At 38.7% G+C, this 22,689-nt stretch overlaps 1 protein-coding gene across 4 annotated transcripts in view; it reads right to left on the minus strand.

Annotated features, from left to right (window-relative positions):
- Positions 1 to 9,417: 9,417 nt before the first annotated feature.
- The window catches only part of LOC140734447 (transmembrane protein 33-like), a 133,639-nt gene continuing 120,367 nt past the window's right edge, over positions 9,418 to 22,689 (minus strand). For all 4 annotated transcript variants that reach the window (XM_073058397.1, XM_073058394.1, XM_073058396.1 and 1 more), the window contains one exon: positions 9,418 to 16,148. In XM_073058397.1, the coding sequence (XP_072914498.1) occupies positions 16,022 to 16,148 (127 nt within the window). In that variant the 3' untranslated portion in view covers positions 9,418 to 16,021. The remainder of the gene's footprint in view (positions 16,149 to 22,689) is intronic.

Below are 22,689 nucleotides of genomic sequence, written 5' to 3' on the forward strand. Positions count from 1 at the left end.
AGAATTGCTTTTCATCTTGCCATTCCATCTCAAGGTACCTATCATTTGGGACAATGCTTTGAGAGATTCGGCATTTTATCTATATTCACATTTAATTTATAAGAATAAAGTTGGAAAATGATGCCTAAGACTCTTTTTTTTCTCAATTTCTTTCAGATGATATTTGAAATACTAGTTTGAAATATCAAGGGGGAGAAAATCAAATCACATGCAATGTTCTACAGTGCATGAAAAGACCCAGTTAATATATATTTCCATTATGCCATTCAAGATTATCTTTTTAATCCATAATCTTTTCTGAACTAGCTAATTCTCCTCACAAACTGAGAATGCAAATTAACTGTGATTCTTTCTAATTTGACACAGATGAACCATATGCTACTGGATAATTTATCTTTATTAACTTTTAATTTGCTTACAGTGTGAAAACATTTGATTATTTGAAGCACATTATTTGATGGAAAGTTCTTTCCAACATTCTTCTCATTTTTGTTGATAATTCCAGTTAAAGTTTCCATCTGCTGGACTGCACATTACTTTTCCACTTATTAACCATGAATGTATTACCCCACAAAGACTAGTTTGATTAGCTTTGATACTCGCACAGCCTGTGTCCAACATTGATCTGGAGTGAGTGTGTGTAAACTATAGTTGGACAGGTTTTATGGTGAAGTAAAAATAACTAACAATTTTTGAGATTTCATCTGTAAACGTTATGTAAAACAATCTTTCATCAGATCTTATAGCCTTTTTCAGTTTCCTTACTGGTTGCTAGTGAAATCAGCATATGGTGACAAGGTCTTTAAGGTGAACTTCACATGAAAACATTTGTTGGAGGACTAACATTCTTTTAAATTTAGTCTTAGATTCTGTGGACCAGAATATTTAACTTGTGCAATTTTCTTCCTACTCCATTTCATCTAGGCAGCTTAGATTTTGTTGTTTGTGTTCCTTTCCCCCCTCAGTTACCATATAGATTTCACGTTAAAGAACACAATCATTCCTTCTCATGGCAAATTCAGATGAAAGCTGCAATTTCCAGCAATCTGCTTAGCAGTTAGCATTATTTTTGTCATAATCTTCAGACAAATGAGTGGGGAACAGGTATGTACTTTAGTACAGCTTTGCAACAAAATCACAAGCAGCAGGAAAACTTAACACTTGTGGATCTCCCATGGCATTGTTCACAGTTAAATAGAGTAAATTATATGGGAATCAATTCTGGTAAGATCAAAATGTCTTTTAGTACAAGGTTGATTTGCATTTGTATTAAGTTTGTCATAGATGTGATATTCATATTTAGTGATTTTATGGAGGATGCACGTGTTAAAACTCTTTCATTTCTTGACCTATTTCTGAACATAAATTGCCTACCAAGCCACCAATAGTGTCGCATGAAATCAGTTACTCAGCTGGTCCCCAGTGGCCTCTTTTGAAGCCTGGCTACCTGACCCAAATCCAAAAGGAACCCACTGTGAGGATGGGGTCAGCTCTGTGCTTGGATTGGGGCAACTTTATCAGAATATGCTGGCCTGCTCAGTAAACTATTGCATCTGTTGCTTGTATTGATCAATTATGATATGTGTGCAGCACGACAAGCCACTTCTTTTGCTTTTCTTTAAAAATCTCCAGTTCAGGTTCGGCATTGACAATTAAATATTTTAATATTATACACATCCGAGGAGACCCCTTGTCTTGAGAGAGCAGACAATGTTTTCCACCTGCTACTGGATTAAAATAGAATACCAGGTAGTGATTCACAATATGCCTGACACAAACCTGTCACTTTGTGTTTCTCTGTTTTAAGAACCTGCATGACTTCTGTCACGTTTCTTCTCTTAAACTGCTTCACTGAAAACCTACTCAGCTTTGAAAGATTTAAAATTGGTCAGAGTCAGAGAGTTACACAGCATGGAACAGGTCCTTTGGTTCTAATTGACTATGCCAACTAAGTAACAGTACTTTCTCACATATGCAGCTATTTAAGTCAAGTTTTAGGTTTTTCCATTAAGGAGCCTCTCTTCATTGGACAATGGTCATAACCAAAGTATACACCAGCAGTTCAACTGAGATTTCACATGGTCTTACAATTAAACACTGAACTTCACATGGAATATTTTAGCTAAGTAAAAATAAACAAAAAAAGTAAGGGATCTGGAAAATAAGCCTCATTAAAATCCGCAAGCTTCAGATTCCAAGAATATTCCCACGTGTGTCCAGGAGCTCAATCCAGAGGTTAAAGAAGAGAGAAGTGTGAGATTAAATGTTGCTCTATATAAAAAAGCATTTTAATAAAATGCTGAAGTCTTGACAAGTGAACATCAGCAGGTGGTGTGGTTTAATAGGGGTTTAAGTCCACAGGCAAAGGAGCAGAATAGGTTCAAGGGGGCTGGAAAATATGGCTCAGATTCATACGGCTACATCTGTATCACTTGTGGCAGATGCAATTTTCTCATGAACCTTTCAGACTTAAAACATCCAAAGTTTTTTCAGCAGCTTCTATTTATTCACTGTAAAATAGTTCCATTTTTAAGACAATGTTTTTTCTAGAAACACAATCTGAAATATGTGTATATTTGAATCCTTTATTCAAATTGTCCAGTTAACTATTCAACTACAACTTAATAGTTGAAAGCCTAAGTGTAAATGAGGATCAAAAAGGAAAATAAGTTCTTCAAATCCAAACTTTTACCAGAGCTCACTGGGTGAAAAGAGAATCACAGCAGTAAGTACAAATTTTCTGGTGGTTGTTAACACAGTCAGTATTAAGGATGGACCTCACTCGAGACCATAGAAAACTGCCTCCAATACCATCACCAAAATAATCAGTTCTGGAGAATTCCCATCCACTGCCAACAAGCTCATCATCCCTTTATCCTGCACTGCTCTCTCCTACATTCTACCTAAGATCCACAAACCTGATTGTCTGGGTAGGCCCATTGTCCCTGCCTGCTCCTGCCCCACTGCATTTCTGTTCTTATGCCTTGACTCCACTCTATCCCTCTTGTTTTGGTCTCTTCCCACCTACATCCCTGACACTTTTCATACTCTCAGTTTCCTCATTTTCACCATAGAGGTCCAGTCCCTTTACATTTCTCTCCCCCATCAAGGCGGCCTTAAAGCTCTCTGCTTTAAAGAAGCAACCAGTTCCCCTCCACCGCCACCTTCCTCCATTTGGCAGAACTGGTAATCACCCTCCAAACAATTTCTCTTTTGGCTCCTCCTGCTTCCTCCAGACTCGAGGGGTAGCCATAGGCAGCCACATGGGCTCCAGCTATGCCTGCCTCTTCGTAGGCGATGTAGAACAGTCCATATTTCTAACCTTCCTTGGTAATAGTCTGCAACTCATTGATGACTGCTTCATGGTGAGCTCGTCAATTTCATCAACTTTGCCTCAAACCCTGCCCTTAAGTTCACTTAGTCCATTTTTGACACATCCCTCCCCTTTTTGGATCTCTCTATCTCCATCTCTGGAGTTAGACTGACATCTTTTATAAACCTACAGCTTCCCATGGCTATCTTGACTATACCTCTTCCCGCCCTGTCACCTGAAAAAACATTGTTCTCTTCTTATCAGTTCCTTCGTCTCCACTACATTTGTTCCCATGATGATGCTTTCCTTTCCAATACGTCAGAGATTTAAGAGGCCATAGTGGGGAATAGAAGAAGAGGAGAAGGGGAGTGAATTTTTTTACTGGAAGGAGAAATCAATTTCCATGCCATCAGGTTGGAGGCTGCCCAGTCAGAATATAAGGTGTTTCTCCTCCACCGCGGGTAGCCTCTTTGTGGAACAAGAGGAGGCCATGGACAGACGTGTTGGAATGGTAATCAGCATTATAACGTTTGGGCCCTGTATAGTTCTGCTTTGGGTGGATGGAGTGGAGGTGTTCAACAAAGCAGTTCTTCAATTTACGATGTGATGAGTGGAGTGATGATGGCGCTAAACGGTGACTCCTTTGCTTGCATCTTCAGAAACAGCTCTAGTTCCATCTTTAAAATCTCTATTTTTCTCTTCCATGGTTCTTTTCATGACTCTGACCTGGAGTTACGTGCTAACTTTGGTTCTTTGCGGGAATGGGACCTGCTCTTGGGGGTTTCTTAACTGGCCGTTGTTGTTCTCAGGGCTCTGGAGATGAATCGAAGGTTGGTGTCGCAACAGGAGACCCGTGTGTTATCGGGGAAGTTGGAATATCTACAGCTGTGTGCCCAGATCTTTGGGCACAGAGCCCGTAAAAAAACAACGCAACTGACTTTTAACATCGTAAACTAGCGAGTTGTTTGTTAATGTCTCCCTGCTCACTGTGAAAACGGAGACACCTCTTTCTCCCTTATTAGGGAGAGAGAGAGAGCCTGTGGTATGTCGAATACCAGGTGAATCACGAAGTCTTTAGGTTAACAGCAAGTTTGTGTCTCTGCCGTTGCTTTGCTCACTCTTGAGTGCTCGGTGACGGGTACTGATGCTTTATTATTGCCTATGGGAGGGGGAGAAAGGATTGTTGCTTGCTGCTGCTTATGTGTGGAGCTGGGTGGGGGACTTTGGGGTTCTAACATTTAACTGTAGCTCATTCTTTGGGGCACTGCTCTGTTTTCGTGGATGGTTGCGAAGAAAAAGCATTTCAGGATGTATACGGTATACATTTCTCAGACATTAAATGTACTTTGAAGCCTGTGTAGAGGGGGCCACTTCAGGACCACCTGATACAATAGACAACCCCAGCAGATTTGCAGGTCTAGCATTGCTTCATGTGAAATGACTGTTTGGGGCCCTGAATGTGGGTGAGGGAGGGAGGAGGTGAATGGGTAGGTGTAGCACTTTGACTGCTTGCAGGGATAAGTGCCGGGAGGAAGTTTAGTGGGGAAAGATTAATGGACAAGGTAATCATGGAGGGTGCAATCTTTGCACAGAGCAAAGAGTTGGGAGGGGGGAGGTAAAGATGTGTTTGGTGGGAGGAACACTTTGGAGATGGTGGAAGATGTGGAGAATGAAGTGTTGGATGTGGACACTCATGGGGTGGTACAATAAGTAAGGAAAAGAGGAACTATTACTGTTAAGGCAGCAGGAAGATGGGGTGAGTGCGGATGTCTGAGAAATAGAGGAGTGTGGGTGAAGGCAATGACAATGGTGGAAGAAAAGAACCCTCATTCTTTGAAGAGGGACATTTCACCTTCATTCAGGGCCCCAAACAGCCCTTCCACATGAAGGAATACTTCACTTGCGAATCTGCAAGTCACCTTATTGTATCAGGTGGTCCTGACGTGGCCTACTCTACATTGGTGAGACCTGTTGTAAATTGAGAGACTGCTTTGTTGAGCACCTCTGCTCCAACTGCCAAAAGTGGAACTTCACTGGGGCCAAACATTTTAATTCTGATTCTCATTCCCATTCTAACATGTTTGTCCATGATCTCCTCTTGTTCCATGATGAGGCCGCTCTAGGGTGGAGGAGCAACATTTTATATTCTGCCTTGGTAGCTCCAACCTGATGGCAGTAAAAAAAAAATCACTCCCCTTCCCCTCTTCTATTCCCCACTAAGGCTTCTTCGCTCTTCTCGCCTGTCTAACACCTCCCTCTGTTGTGCCCCTCCTTCCCTTTCTTCTATGGTCCACTCTTCTCCCCTCAGATTCCTTCAGCTCCAGCTGTCTAACTTTTCCACCCACCTTGCTTCACCTTTAACCTTCTAGCCTCCTTCCCCTCCCCCACCTTTTTATTCTGGCACCTTCCCCTTGCCTTTCCAGTCTTGAAGAAGGGTCTTGGCTCAAAATGGCGACTGCTTATTCATTTCCACAGATGCTGGAGTTCCTCCAGCATTTTGTGTGTGTTGATTTGGATTTTCAGCATCTGCAGAGTTTCTTGTGCTTAAGAATGGAGTTGCTTTCAAGCAGCATAAATATAGTGGCTCAGGATATGCAATATGAATAATACTGAGAATATTATTATAATAGAGGAAATATAACAACAGGAATACATATTGAATGTGTAACTCCAGGAGTTGCTGGCAGGGATAGACTGACATTCCAAACAGTGTATTACTCTAATCTTTACCAACATAATCAATGGAGAAATAGGAATTGATGTGAAGTGATAAAGGATTTTTGTATTTAAGTCCATTTCCATTGTACAGCTGGATTTAGCTGAGCAAACTCAATTCAGTTCTGTATTTCCCAAAGTAGCTTGATTGGGGGTAACAATCACATGGCCACAAACTACATTCTGACCGTCAGCAAATGCCAGTGCAAATATACTGATGCTTGTGTTTTTATATGAAACTCCAGAACAAAATTTCTGCAAAGACAGATGGCAAACTGAAGCTTAAATAAGGTTGTTTCTCAAATAGAGTTATAGAGTGCTACAGCACAGAAACTAGTCTGTGCTGAACTGTTAATTCCGCTGATTCCCACTGACTGCAACCATACCAAAAACCTCCAAACCCCTCCCATCCACATACTTATCCAAATTTCTGTTGAAACTGCATCCATTACTTGCACCATCCTTTGAGTGAAGAAGATTCCCCCCCCACAGGTTCCCCTTAAACATTTCACTTTTCATCCTTAACCCATGACCTCTAGTTGTAGTTGCACACAACCTCCTCAGTGGAAAAAGCCTGCTTACATTTACCCTGTCTATACCACTCATAATTGTGTATACCTCTATCAAATCTCCCCTCATTCTCTTATGCTCCAGGGAATAAAGTCGTAACTTACTCTACTTTTCCCTATAACTCTGGTCTTCAATGCTGGCAACATCCTTGTAAATTTCCTCTTACTCTTTCAATCTTATTGATATCTTTTCTGTAGGTGGGTGACCAAAACCGCACACAATACTCCAAATTTGGCCTCACCAATGTCTTATACAACATTATCATCCAAAGTCCTGTATTCAATACTTTGATTATGAAGGCAAATGTGCCAAAAGCTCTTTATGATCCTATCAATCCTGTACCACTTTCGAGGAATTATGTATCTGTATCCCAGATCCCTTTGTTCTACTGCACACTTCAGTGCTCTACCGTTCATTGTATAAGTCCCTACCCTGGCTTGACATCCCATTTTACACTTGTCTGCATTAAGTTCCATCTCCTATTTTTTTAGCCCATTCTTCCAGCTGGTCTAGATCCCACTGCAAGGTTTGATAGTCTTCCACGCTGTCCACTACATTCCCAGTTTTGGTGTCACCTGCAAATATGTTGATCCAGTTTACTACATTATCATCCAGATCATTAATACAGATGACAAATAACAATGAATCCAGCACAGATCCCTGCGGCACACCACCAGTCACAAGCCTCCAGTCCCTGGCTTCTCCTTCTCAGCCAAAGTTGAATCCAATTTACTACTTCATCCTGAATGCCATGAGCCTGAACCTATGCAAGACTTTGTTCAAGGCCTTGCTAAAGTCCATGTGAACTTCATCCACAGCCTTTCCTTCTTCAACTTTCCTGGTAACCTCCTTGAAAAACTGTAAGACTGATGAGACACTACCTAGCTTGCACAAAGCCATGATGGCTTTCCCTAATAAGCCACTATCCGAATACCTACATATCCTGTCCCTTCCAATAACTTATTAAGGCCTATCATTCCAATAACAGGCCTATTATTTCCCGGCTTATTCTTACCACTTTTCTTGAACAACATTAGCTATCCTCCAGTATCTCACTGTAGCTCAGCTCATTTTAAATACCTCTGCCACGTCCCCAGCTTTCTGCACTTGCCTCCCACTAGTTCCAGGGGTATACTTTGTCAGGCCCTGGGGACTTAACCTAATTTGCTGCAAGTACCCCCTCTTCTGTAATCTGGATATGCTTTTACCGTTTTGCCTCAGTTCTTTAGACTCTGTGTCCACCTCCTGAGTAAATACAGATGCAAAAATCAATTTCAGATATCCCTATTTTTTGGCGACATCTATAGATTATCTTACTTAACATCAAGTGGACAATTTTTTTCCCTTGCTGTCCTTTTGTTCTTAATATATAGAAGCCCTTGGGATTCTCTTTCTTGTCTGCCAAAACAAATTCATGCCTTCTCTTAGCCCTCCAGATTTCCCTTTTAAGTGTTTCCTTGCATTTCTTATACTCAAGTGCCTCATTTGTTCCTTGCAGTCTATACCTTCCTTGCACCTCCTCCTCCATCTTCCTAACTAGGGCCTCAATATCCTTTGAAAGCCAATGTTCCTTAAACCTGTTAGTCTTGCCATTTATTTTAACAGGAACGTACAATCTCTGTACTCTCAATATTTCATTATTGAAGGACTCCCACTGACCAAATAACCCTTTGCCAGAAAATAACCTATCCTAATCTACATCTGCCAAATCCTTTCTGATGCCATCAAAATTGGTCTTCCTCTAATTTAGATTCTCAACCCAAGGGCCAGTTCTATATTTGGGCATAAATGTTCTAAATATCTTGAAAATAATGGAATGATGATCAATGGATCCAAAGTGTTCCCTTATACACATTTCTGTCACCAGCCCTGTCTTGTTTCCTAATAAGAGATCCAGTATTATACTTTATGTAGTTGGGATCCCTATAAAGACAACTTTCCTGAAAACATCATCATTCCCTTTTTTATTCCTCAGTTCCACCCATATAGCTTCAGTAGATGAGCCTTCCAGTCTGACCTGTCTGAGCACTGCTGTGACATTTTGACATACAAATAATCCCTGTCACTCTGTAAAGCCTGAAAGAAAGGAACCCCAGAACATTGAACTGCCAGTCCTGCCCCTCCTGCAACCAAGTCTCACTAATGGCTAAAATATTGTAATTCCACGTGCTAATCCATGCTCTAACATCATCAGCTGAACCTAAAATACACATTGCATTGAAATAAATGCAACTCAGAACATTAGTCACATTATACTCAACCTTTTGGTTCCTGTCTTTGTACGTAAGCTTAACATTTACTTTCCTCACAACCGCTCCTCTACTTAAGTGTTTAGTTAAACTTTTCATAAAGATCCAAGAATTTTAATGACAAAGTATATTTTATTATAGTAATAAGAGCCATTGAGTAATGATTACAAATTTTTATTTGCAAAGGCCCTTTATTTTTCATTTAGTATGCTTGAATCTGCCAGCATGAAGACTATATTAACTATTAATAAATGCTGCTGTTTCTAGCCTAAGATATTAATTTCTCTGAATAATTTAAAAATGATCACTTAACTCAAAGCGGCAATGTCCTTTGGCTAGTAGTAAATACTAACAACAATTCTTTGGAATAAGATAAGAAAACTCCACATTTCTTGGTATTTTCTATGACCATTTGAACATTAAAAATCTAAATATCCTATAGATAAGAAAGATTGTTTCCTTACTGACCAGCAATTTATAACGTTTAGCAGAAGCCCCAGCTTCCAAAGATGTGACCATTTAATAAATCTTAAAATAAACAAACTCAGAAACAGCTGCTGAATTAGGTGCTGGAAATAAGTTTACTATTCTGTTTATTTCAAGTATGCATTGCATTACAGAGTGTAGAACACACAAAAATGTATGTTCAAAGAATAAGCATCAATAACAAAACAATACTGCACATTATTACAATTGTAATAGAAATAATTAGCATAAACTTCCTGCTATCTGACTCAGTGTCTGTTCCTTTATCTTTATTATGAAGACATCATCACAAAAGGTAGACATTGCTGGTCATAGTTGAATGGATCTGCAGAGTCAGATATATATGCTTTTTAATTAATATTTTACAAACACAAACATTTAAAGCACACAGGTCCACATCTTGATGATACACAAGAAATAATTAAAACCTATTTATGACTGTGCTTGTCTCTCAAAGGCATTGTTTAACATTCAAATGTGGCATTCAAAGCATAAAGGCTGTCTGAGATTCCCCAGTACATTCGAACATCTGCATAATCTTACAATCTTTATAATCACATTTGTACCATGAATACTTAAGGTCTCCTGAGATCTCTGATTCTGACAACAATAACATGGAAGTTTTTTTTATGAAATCCATCTTGTAATTCCTGGTGACTTATTATCAAAATCGTCAATTTTTCTCCCCTTACCTTCACATTTTAAAAAGAAATCTTAAGCATGATTTATGCTTTTGAAGAATACATAATATAATTTGACATTTTCCAGCTGAGGTATAGCCTAGTTACAACTACATGCTTCATTACATACGACTCCCTATGAGCGGATGAACGGACAGAAATAGCAAAGCTATTTAAATATATAAAAAGAGATGAATTCATGCCAGATGTCCATTTTTCCCCTCAACTGAATAGTACTCTCACTGACCAGATGTCAGTTTATGAAGTTGATACTGTTTCCAATGTATAAAATGCATACTTAATTTTGAAATATCAATTTTAATTTTTACTGCTTCTCTATATATTTTTGCTGCTAAGCATTCAAACTCTCTGCCAATATTATATCTCAAATGTTGTACTTAAAATGTCTTTTACAAACAAACATTGTGCTGCTTTCTGTGCTGCAACAGCTCTATAATTTTCATTGCTGATAAGATAGATCAATCATTTCTATGCATGTGTAAGTACACACTAAGAAAAAATATTGTGTGTGTGTAACTTTAAATATTTCTAAGATCATTTTGATTAACTAATGAATGATAAATTTTAGGCAACTTGCTGTTACTAAGATTTATAAAACAGTCATTCATCACTGTTTTCATTAATATTTAAAGTTTATTTGATTATTTCATCATATCGGAACTATTTAACACTTGCTACATACAAACTGTTTTAAGCATTTACCATCATCATAAAGTGAAACTGATAATGAGTTTTTCAGTACAAGTCTTTGTAGTTAAATGTGGAAAACTAAATGTAGAAATTCAAATGGTGTATTCAGTGACTTTTTGATCATTTCTACAATGTGCTATTTTGCAATCTCCTCCAGCATGATCAAATGAACTGAAATGAACTTCAGCCTCTGCCACATTATTTTAACTGTAGATGACCCAGTAAATGTAAACATGTTGTAGATGGTGTTAACTAATTATAGCATTATTATGTTGCTTTAAAATCTTTATGATCTTAAAATAATTTTGTGGGTTAATTTTCTTGGAAAAATATTGCAAAATATAATAGCTATTATAAAGAAACAAAAGATATATTCATTTTCAAAGGTTAGGACATTTCAGCTTCTACTTCACCCTGGCATGTTCCACTCTGGTAAGAATTTAAAACATTGCATAAAAGTCATGGCTTTTTCTTCCTAGTTTCCTGTTTCAAAGAATCCTTCAATAAAATTGACTGCTTAACCTGCTTATTAACATGAATGTTGCTGACTACTTTGGATCCTCCTAAAATTGATTCTCAAAAGAAAAGAGGACCAGAAAATGTGAATTAAATCACAAGGAACTCTAGATCACTGTGGGTAGGTTACTTTAATGTTAGTGTTGACTACAAAATCTTTTACTAAACCAACAGATCACTACTTCAAATATCCTAAAATAAAATGAGAGTGGAGTATTGCATTCGTTAGTGCAATATTCTTAAATTTATGGCAATCTGGATGTTTATTTTAGCATTGTGGTCATATATGGAAGTTCTTATAAAAGGTTCAAAGCTACCAAGCACAGTGTTGTAGCTCCAATCCAGCTATTTAAGCTACATGTCTGATAATACATCATTATATTTAAACATTTTTGATTTTATCACAGCACTAATTTAGCAACCTAACATATTGACTGAAAGAGTAGCAAAATCTATAGTGGCAAACAATGAATTAGACTTCCTGAATATATAATAAACTAAAAATTGAAACAGGAAGAAAAATACAAGCCTATTGATTCTTTTAAAAATAAGTGCACATAGGCAAAACGGACTTGAATATCATGGCTGCCCTTGGGAGAGAAATTAGGCTCATTAAGCAGTAAAGAATAACATTCCTTAGGATGCTGAAATTAATATATACACTCTATGGCCACTTTATTAGGCACACCTGCTTGTTAATGCAAATATCTGATCAGCCAAACACGTGGCTACAATTCAATGCATAAAACCATGGACGCGAGGTCAAGAGGTTCAGTTTTTGTTCAGACCAAACACCAAAATGGGAAAGAAATATGATCCTAAGAGACTTTGATCATGGAATGAGTATTGGTGCGTTAAGTATCTCAGGAGCTGCTGATTTCCTGGGATTTTCATGCACAACAGGCTCCAGAGTTTAGAGGGTGGTGCAAAAAGCAAAATCTTCCAGAGAGCAGCAGTTCTGTGGGTGTAAAAACACCCAGTTAATGTAAGAGCTCAGAGGAGGTTGGCCAGACTGGTTTACGCCGACAGGAAGGCTACAGTAATCCATATAACCACGCATTACAACAGTGGTGTACAGAGCAGCATCTCTGAACACACAACACATTGAATGTAGAAGTGGATGGGCAACAGCAGCAAAAGACCACACCTGGTTCCACTCCTGTACCTGAGTGTAGAATGCACATAGTATTCCTCAAATTTGAAATAAGGAAGTTGGAAATAATTGTAATAAATATATCATCCTGAACAATTTTAATTAAGTCCCTGTTATTGAAATATTAGGCTCCTTTAGTCTGAACAAAAAGTTTTCAGACATAAGATGATAAATTTCAGAAATTGTTGCAACATGCAACTTCTGAATTTTTAAGACTTGGCTAGCAAACATGATGGATGGAATTAACTTCAAGTTCCACTCCAATTCACACACAATGCTGACTTAGAAATTTACCACTCTCCTTTCATTGCTACTATGTCTAACTCCTGGAACAGCCCCCTGATCAAATCTGTGGGAGTACCTTCACTGGAAGAACTAAACTGTTTCAAAACTGCAGGTTACCAGCACATTCTCAAAGGTAACTAAAACTGAGCAATATCCTTTTACAGGGTAGAAACAACATTTCTTTTATATTCTAGATTTTCATGTGATGTATTTGGGCTTATTGCAGATGTTGATGGACTTCCTATGAATTCAATGTTGTTTTATGACAGGAGCTTAGCAGTGACAGTCTTTCTTTGCTTAGCTATTGCAAATATTAGCACAGCCCTCAATTTTACCAACGCATTCAATTATTTTTCTTCTTTAAGGTGCATAGCACTTTATAAATAGTACCCTGGACAGCTATTGATCGATCAAATATTTGAGGCGATATCAATTCTAAGGTTATCAGAGTAAATTCCACTGTGATGGGAAAAGTCTAATGCTGCCAAAGCTATTTAATGTGGAATTGGAAAACATTAAACAACCCTTCAGCAAGTTTGTAATTAACAATGAAACAAAGTATGCAAAAAAAAGGATGGTTTTTAAAAAAAGCTCAATAGGCAATTACGGAATTCTATTTATATCTCATGCTCAATGTAAGCATTATAACATCAGTCACGTTATAAAGTCTTTCCAATGCATGAATTTAAGGTTTAAAATGGTGTTTTATAGAGAATGCCCTAATCAACAACAATCAACAGTTGACATAACAGAATCTGAAACTGATTGTTTTCTGGTGAAAAATCCAGTTGGTGTCTCCCATGTAAATAAAACTCAAACTTTGAATGGAAATACAATTTATATTTCTTTAGCATTATTATCAATGATGTTTGTAATAAAAGACAAACTTTGAAGCCTTTTAATTATGCTGGACATGGTTTCTACAATTTTAATGATTTCCTCAGTGATTTTACACAAATTCTAAAACTCAATATATACCAAAGCGATTTAATGCTTAACTAAACAAACAGCCAAACATCTCAATTTTGGGCAAAAAACCCTATTATTATAGAGAGTAGTTGACTCAACCTTCAACTCATCGAAGTAATTCCCCAACTCTAACTTGTCTATTCCCTTTGGCATTTCTTCTGACTTAAAGAAATAGCTGCCTTCTGTTACTGACACCATGTTGTGGTTTGGAGGCTTGCGGGCCTCGATGACCTGTACATTGGCTGGAGTCAGGGATTTATACAATATCTCTTGGTAGGATCACCCATGCCAAACAGGTTAAAGGGCAGAGTGGTCCACCCATCCCCCAAGTTCAGGGGTTCAGCTCAGGGTTAACAACCCTGACTGGTAAAACAAAATTTTTATGGAAACATCAATGAAGAATCCTTATAGGTTAGAGAGCAATGGTATTCCTGAGTCTCCATTTGGGTCATGCGTGCCAGACAATAGTGAATACCGAGAGAAAGATACTGATATGATGGAAGCAATCCTAAACACTGCCAGAGATGGAGGACCTACGTTGCTCCCCTAGATGCCAGCAGTTTAACAGGAGTAAGTAAGTAGTAATAAAGAAATAGTTTCGCATGAAAACAGGGAATGTGGAGTCCTTCTCGGTTTTGCTCTTCCTTGCTGTGCCCCATCCTCAGGAGTTCATGTAGGATTTTGTTCAAGTTAATAATAATAGGTAAGGTCGAATGCAGAGTCTTGCAGGCAAATCTTCACTTCAGCTATTACGGCAATATGCGAACTAAAAGGTGGGGGTGGGATGTGGAGAAAGGGGGACGGGGGTTGGTTGGAAAAAGACAAAGTTGGGAGAAAACAACTGGTCCCAGACCACTGCTTGCTCAGCCAGATGAAAAGCTAGACAATTTGTTCTTCTTTTAAAGAAAATATGCCACTCCATCAGCTCCTTTATGTGGTCAAGTCAGAGATGACCCTCTACATCAGGGTAGCATGACTAAAGATGTAAATTCTCTGAGAATTTCAGGTGTCTTATTTATAATATCCTACACATGTTATTTACAGGAATTTGTATTTTTTAAATGTTATATTTAAAATCAATGTAGGATCGACAGCTGAAATTACTTGCACTTCAGTTTAAACCAGTGGAGTACTGACAGTCCTGCTGAAAAATCATTGAGCACGCCACTAGGAGGAAGACTTAGAGTTAAGCTTTCACATCACTGAATTCCACAGATACTACCTGATTGGCTGAGAACTTCTACCATGTTTTATCACAGGAAATCTGTGTCCAGAGTTTAGTTTGCTTTTGCTTTAGTAATTGATCGGTTTGAAGATGTCAAGTACAAGTATAGTTGTGCACTCAAACATAGTTCTATTATCCATATTGGTAGAAAGCAGATTTATCTAGGGACAGTTATAAGTTTAAATTCACCAAAATACCCGCTTCCTAAAAATATCTGTAAAAAATTATTCAGAGTGATGGAGAATAGTAAGGTCCACTGCATCAGAAAACATTTCACTGAAACACCATCCATTGTAATCTGACAAAACAAAAAAATGACCTTCACAGTACTTGTGTCAGATACCAATTCACAGTAATGTTATTGATACATTCATGAAATATTAAACAGACCACTGGTAAACAAAGCTGACCTATGTAACTTATTTGGAAGATTCTTACCAAGTGTCAGAGTTATCAGTTTAATTTATTAACCTCATTAAACAAAAACTTAAAAGTTATCAATCCCTGAGGGCAAGCTGAAAAAATGGAAGTCATTTGTGCCAACAAACTAAAAGAGCCTGAGCAATAAGCTTTATGTGCACTTCACAGTAATTATTTAAAAACTAGCCCTATGCTTATTTAACATTTACACCTATTAAACATGCAAATTTTAGACAAGGTTTACACTGACCTAGCATTAAATAACCAATTTTTAAAAATAAACTACTTACTAGTTCTATTTTAAATTCTTGCAATGCAACAATGCTGATTCCTTACATGGAGAGGAAATGTTAAAGATAATGCATATTTAGGTTACATTTGCTTTAGAAAAAAAACAAGAAAATGGATGATCAACGTACGCTTGGAAACCCAATATCTGTTTTGCACATGAATGGACAATTCACACAATCCTTTGAACAAATTGTGCACCCACATTTATATAAAATCCATTCTAATAGCAATTAATCTAATGCAAACATACTTTTAAAAAGGTAACCCTCATCACCTGAAGTTGAGAAACGTAAAACATCATAGCAATACGCGAACTTCAGTCATCAGTAATTAAAAGTAACCCAAAAAAATACAACATAAACAACATCCCCTGGAATTCTTAAGTATAACGAATGCCACCATTTGCAAATTATCTCATGTTAAGGAGACTCTCGCACTCTATGACCCTGGAGCCAGCTTACAAATGACCTTCATAGCTTTGTGACATGCATTTCGGAGGAAAGTTGGACAGGAAGGTCTGGCTGTCAGCTGCTCTATTGCCACTCGAAGCTCATAAAACAATGTCCTGTTAATAAAGAGTAGAAGGCCAGTTAGTTACTTCAAAGCATAACACACATATCTGCCATGCAGGACAATGTAGGCAGAGCAAAGCAATAAATTAAAGGCCTATCCATTTTATATTGACTGGATGTCTTATCTACTTACAAGTCTGTTCATCTAGCTAATGTAGAATGGCTGCTTACTTAAGTGGAATTGATCAAATTAATATAGGAAAATTAAAATATTTAATAAATCACCTCACAGCATCCTTTAAATAAATTATAGGTTTACTGAAGAATTAAACTATTGATGATCAGGTGTTCTCCTGATGTAACAGATTTTCATTTATGATAATAACCTACATTACAAAGTTATTTATCAATAAACAAAGTCATAAGGTCACATTTTGTTCACATAGGGGCAGAGTCCAAAGGTCTTATAAAATATTTAACAAGTATCCAAAGCATGCCTTGCTGCAATAGCCTGACACCATCTTTCAAAATTTGATCCTCATTGGCCCTGACGAAGGGTCTTGGCCTGAAATGTCGACAGTGCTTCTTCCTATAGATGCTTCCTGGCCTCATGCGTTCCACCAGTATTTTGTGTGTATTATTTGCATTTTAAAAGCACATTTTCCAATGATATTAGGAATTTTTCCACAATATACATGCTTAGAAGGAATAACAATTAGTATTTACGCATCAAAACTAGAAAACTTGATTACTTGCAGTGCTCCAGAATTACCCAGAGTAAGTTACATGATGGTAGGGCAGATTTATTCGACATTTTTGCCAGAGCCCTCTGGCTAAAAAAAATACCCCATATGCGGCCAAATGTGTGAGCTGACAGCAGGGCTGCAAACACAACAGGAAATCTGGTGAATGCTGGGAAAATATTGAAAGATGGGAATAGACCAGATTAAAAGATTCAGAAAGGACCAAAGCACTGAAATGCAAATTATAGCGGTGAATTCAATAAACAGTGTGTATGAGGTAATCAACACCCCCCCTTGAAAGTTTTCATGTTTTATTGTTTTACAACATTGAATCATTGTGAATTTAATTTGGCTTTTTTAACGCTGATCAACAGAAAAGGCTCTTTCACGTTAAAGTGAAAACAAATTTTGGAATATTGGTGTAAATTTATTACAATTATTAAACACAAAACAATTTATTGCATAATTACTCACTCCCTTTAAGATGACACACTAAATCATCACTGGTGCAGCCAACTGGTTTTAGAAGTCACATAATTAGTTAAATAGAGATCACTTGTGTGCAGTCACAGTGTTTCAATTGATTGTAGTAAAAATACACCTGAAGCTGGAAGGTATAACTACTGGTGAATCAGTATCCTGGCAAAATCTACACCATGAAGACACAAGAACACTCCAAGCAACTCTGTGAAAAGGTTATTGAAATGCTCATCAGGAGATGGATACAAGAAAATTTCCAAGTTACTGATTATCCCTTGGAGTACAGTTGAGTCAATCATCAAGAATGAAAAGAATATGGCGCAGCTGTAAATCTGTCTCCAGTAGGTCGTCCTCAAAAACTGAGTGACTGTGCAAGAAGGGGACTAGTGAGGGAGGCCACCAAGAACCTATGACAATTCTGGAGGAGTTACAAGCTTCACTGACTGAGATGGGAGAGACTGCACATACAACAACTGGTAAACATAAAGTACACTGCAGATGCTGTGGTCAAATCAAGACGTACAAAAGCTGGATGAACTCAGCAGGTTGGGCAGCATCCATTGAAATGAGCAGTCAACGTTTCGGGCCAAGACCGAAGGGTCCTGATGAAGGTTCTCGGTCCGAAACGTTGATTGCTCATTTCAATGGATGCTGCCCGACCTGCTGAGTTCATCCAGCTTTTGTACATACAACAACTGTTACCTGGGTGCTTCACCAGTCACATCTTGATGGGAGAGTGGCAAAGAGAAAGCCACTGTTGAAAAAACTCACATGAAATCTCAGCTAGAGTTTGCCAGAAGGCATGTGGGAGACTCTGAAGTCAGCTGGAAGAAGATTCCATGGTCTGGTGAAACCAAAATGAAGCTTTTTAGCCATCAGACTAAATGCTATATTTGGTATAAGCCAAACACTACACATCATCATAAACACAACATCCCTACTGTGAAGCTTGGTGGTGGCTGCATCATGCTATGGGAATGCTTCACTGCAGCAGGCCCTGGAAGGCTTGTGAAGGTAGAGGGTAAAATGAATGCAGGGAAATCCTGGAGGAAAACCTGATGTAGTCTGCATGACAACTTCCACTTGGGAGAAGATTTGTTTTCCAGCAAGACAATGACCCCAAGCATGAAGACAAAGGTGCACAGGAATGGCTTAAAAACAACAAAGTTGATGTCTTGGAGTGGCCATGTCAGAGTCCAGACCTCAATCCAATTGAGAATTTGTGGCTGGACTTGAAAAGGGCTGTTCACTCACAATCCCCATGCAATCTGATAGAGACCTATCCACACAGACTCAAGACTGTAATTGCTGCCAAAGGTGCATCTACTAAATACTGACTTGAAGGGGTTGAGTAATTATGCAATCAATTATTTTTTGTTTAATGAGTGTAATACATTTGGACAAATTTGTAGAAACTTGTTTTCATTTTGACAGGAAAGGGTCTTCTGTTGGTCAGTGTCAAAAAATCCAAATTAAATTCACTGTGATTCAATGTTGTAAAACAATAAAACACGAAAACTTCCAGAGAGGGGCATGGATGAATACTTTTTATAGGCACTGTAGCTGTAAAGAGCGAGGCAGCGAAAGTCTTGAAGAAGGGTCTCGGCCTGAAATGCGAACTATCTATTCATTTTCATACAATCTACCCGACCTGCTGAGATCCTCTAGGACTTTCTGTGTGTTGCTGAGGCACAGAGAGATTGGGTTTCGGGATAATGAGAGACAACAAAAGAAGAAGTGAGAAAAACAAGTGAGCTATTTTAAAATTGACTAAACCCATTCACAACTTGAGTAAATAATACAATGCACTTTTTATTTTTCACGTTCTAAGATAGGCTGTTGTGCGCATTGATTTCAAAATCCAGATGACTGTTGAGCTATTAATTACTGGCCTTATCTTTATGTGGTAAGTTTAGTGAATAATGCGAAAATGCAGCAAAATGATAAGAACTGGAAGGTTAACACGAGGGGTCATTTCTATCAAGCAGATGGGAAAGCAGCAAAATTAGAAAGCAACTTGAAGTGATTCACAACTCAAAAGGATTGCTCGTTTGCTTCAAGAGGTTTGCACATTTGGAAACAGCGTGCTCTGAGAATCGAACCTACACCTGCAAAGCCAAGGAACTCCTTGCAGGAGGCACTGTCTTTTTGTTTCAAGCGAAATGCTAATGAACCCTGCTCTCCAAACAAACCAAGTCTCTATGACCCTGCTGGTAGAGTACTGGGTTGCAAACTGTTGTGCCAGCTTTTATGGCCTCAGATCTGTGGCACAGAAATTAAATGCTAAAGTCTTCTTTACTTCACGAGCAGGATGGCCAGGGCCCTATTCTGTATCTTCACCTGGATGATGTGGCAGATTCCTTGACCAGATCCATGGAGAAAACCTGCCTCCAAAGTACAAGCTTGCAGTTACAGGATTATCTGAGACGTGCTCATGAATGGAAATTTGTGGCCACTTTATCCCTCCTTTTCTAGCAGGTAGCCCTGCTCTTTTTATTCCCATAGGACCATAAAATATAGGAGCAGAATTAGGCCATTCAGCCCATTTTGTCTGCTTTGCTATTCCATCATTGTTGATTTATCATTCCCCTCAACCCCATTTCCTGCCTTGTCTACGTAATCTTTGATGCTGTGACTAATCAAGAACCCATCAACCTTTGCTTTAAGTATAGTCCCACAGCTGTCAGTGGCAAGGCATTCCAGATTCACCACCCTCTGGCTAAAGAAATTCTTCCTCATCTCTGTTATAAATGGACATCCCTCTATTCTGAGGCTGTGCTCACTGGTCATAGACTCACCTACCATAGGTATAGAAGCCAGGTATCTTTTCAGTCTATCTGCATTGCATTTTGTGTTGCTTATTTATTATGGCTAACTTGTCACGTTTGTTGGGGCGTGGTAAAAGTGACAAGTATAGTTGCATACTCATGCTTTGTCTTTAGTTCAGTTTTAGCTGGGTTAGACTAAGGAGCAAGTCCGACATGTTCCACATATAATGAAGTTCTAAGGTTGAAGAAATATTTGTGGAACATGTCTGAAACTAACCGCTATAATAGGAAACATTCTCTGCACATCCATTCTGTCTAGGCCTTTCAATATTTGATAAGTTCCATAGAGATCCCCACTCATTCTTCTAAATTCCAGTGTGCACAGGCCCAGAGCCATCACATGCTCCACTTTTGTTAACCCTTTCATTCCCAGATTCTCTTGTGAACCTCCTTTGGATCCTCCCCAATGCCAGCACATCTTTTCTTGGAGAAGGAGGACAACACTGCCCACAATACTCCCAAGTGCAGTCTGATTCTAGTCCTCTCAAAATGCATGCTAACATTGCATTTGCCTTTCTTACCACTGACCCAACCTGCAAGTTAATTTAGGGAATTCTGCACAAGGACTCCCTCTGATTTTTGAATTTTCTCCCCATTCAGAAAATAGTCTCCACCTTAATTCCTACTTCCATGACCATTCACTTCCCTACATTACATTCCATTTGCCACTTCCTTGCCCACTCTCCCAATATACCCAAGTCCTACTGCAGACTTCCTGCTTTCTGAACACCAGCTTACTGGCTAGCTTACCTCATATTTCATCTTTTATCTCCTTATGGCTTTGTAGTTGCCTTCTTTTGGGTTTTAAGAGCTTCATAATCCTCGAACTTGCCACTAATATTTTGGTAAATGATAATACGCTTTCTTTTCCTTTTATGCTCTTTTTGACTTCCTTTGACATCCATGGTTGCTTTATCCTCCCTTTAGTCTTCCTCCTTGTACCTTTCCTGCACCTTCCGATATTGCTCCCAGAAATTCCAGCAATTGCTGTTTGGCTGTCATCCCTGCTAATGTCCTCTTTCAATCAACATTGGCCAGGTCTTCTCTCATGCCTCTGTAACTTACTTCACTTACCTGTCATTCTGATAGATTTGACTTTATCTTCTCCCTCTCAACTACAGAGTGAATTCTATCATATCATGATTACAGTCGGCCCTCCTTATCCGCGAATTCCGCACCCGCGAATTCAACCAACCGCGAATCGAAAAAACCCGGAAGTGCTCTTCCAGCACTCGTTGTTCGAGCATGTACAGACTTTTTTTCTTGTCATTATTCCCTAAACAATGCAGTATAACAACTATTTTACATAGCATTTACATTGTATTAGGTATTATAAGCAATCTAGAGATGATTTAAAGTATACGGGAGGATGTGCATGGGTTATCGTGGATTGGGATCGAAAAAATCAGAAGTTCTGTTATTAAGTAAGTTGGAACATACATCCGGTATTATTTAGCGTCAGTTAATCAAACGTTTGTCTTAGTATATAGTATATATTTTACCTTTCTATGCATATAAAACACTTAAGAACATATGTTTCAGTGCCGGGCTTGGGAACGGAAATTCCTAAGTTCGATCCAGTAACAGATCGCTCCCGAGCGCGCTCTCCACCGTGCCGGGTTGATGTGGAGGATCAAAAACCCAAAACCCAATAATTAAACCACTGCTTTGCTCAGTAATAATTCTAGTTTTCATCGGGGCAGAGCCTTTCTCACTTTATCCTTTAAAATTGTTCTGATCGTTGACTGACCTACAGTAGCCTAACGCTTTTCCGATGACCAATGGCATTTCACCTCTTTCCGATTGCTTTATTATTTCCACTTTATTTTCAATCATGATCGAGATTATTTTCGTGAACAGAAACACCAGAAACACTGCGGATTCAGAGCGCTGCCGCTGGGTCCCAATGTCCCACCGCACTGAAACAGGTTTAATAAGGTCTGGGGTTCCGCTGGGTCCTAAGGTCCACTGCATTGGGTCAGTTTGAATAAGGGACTTGAGCATTGGCGTTTTTTGGTATCCGCGAAGGGTCCTGGAACCAATCCCTCGCGGATAAGGAGGGCCGACTGTACTGCATCCTAAGGACTCCTTTACTTTAAGCACCCATTCAAATCTGGTTCATTACACAGCACCCAACCCAGAATTAACCACAAGCTGCTTTAAAAGGCAATCTCATAGGCTTCCTATAAATTCCGTCTCTTGGTTTTCCCAATCCAACGGCATATTGAAATCCCTCTTTACTTTTGTAACATTGCCTTTTTGACATGCATTTTCTGTCTCCCGTTGTAATTTATATCCCACATCCTGGCTACTGTTCGGAGGTCTGTATATAATTCCCATCAGGGTCTTTTTATCCTTCCAGTTTCTTAACTGTGCCCACAAGGATTCTGCATCTTCTAATTCTATGTCACTTCTTTCTAAGCACCAGATTTCATTTTTTTTTTAATCAACAGAGCCCACCTCACTCCTGTCCTTTTGATACAATGTGCATCCTTGGATGTCAAGCTCCCAAATAATGACCTTTTCAGCCACAACTCAGTGAT

This window comes from Hemitrygon akajei, chromosome 10 (genome assembly GCF_048418815.1).
Source record: "Hemitrygon akajei chromosome 10, sHemAka1.3, whole genome shotgun sequence".
In the NCBI taxonomy this organism is placed as follows: Eukaryota; Metazoa; Chordata; class Chondrichthyes; order Myliobatiformes; family Dasyatidae; genus Hemitrygon; species Hemitrygon akajei.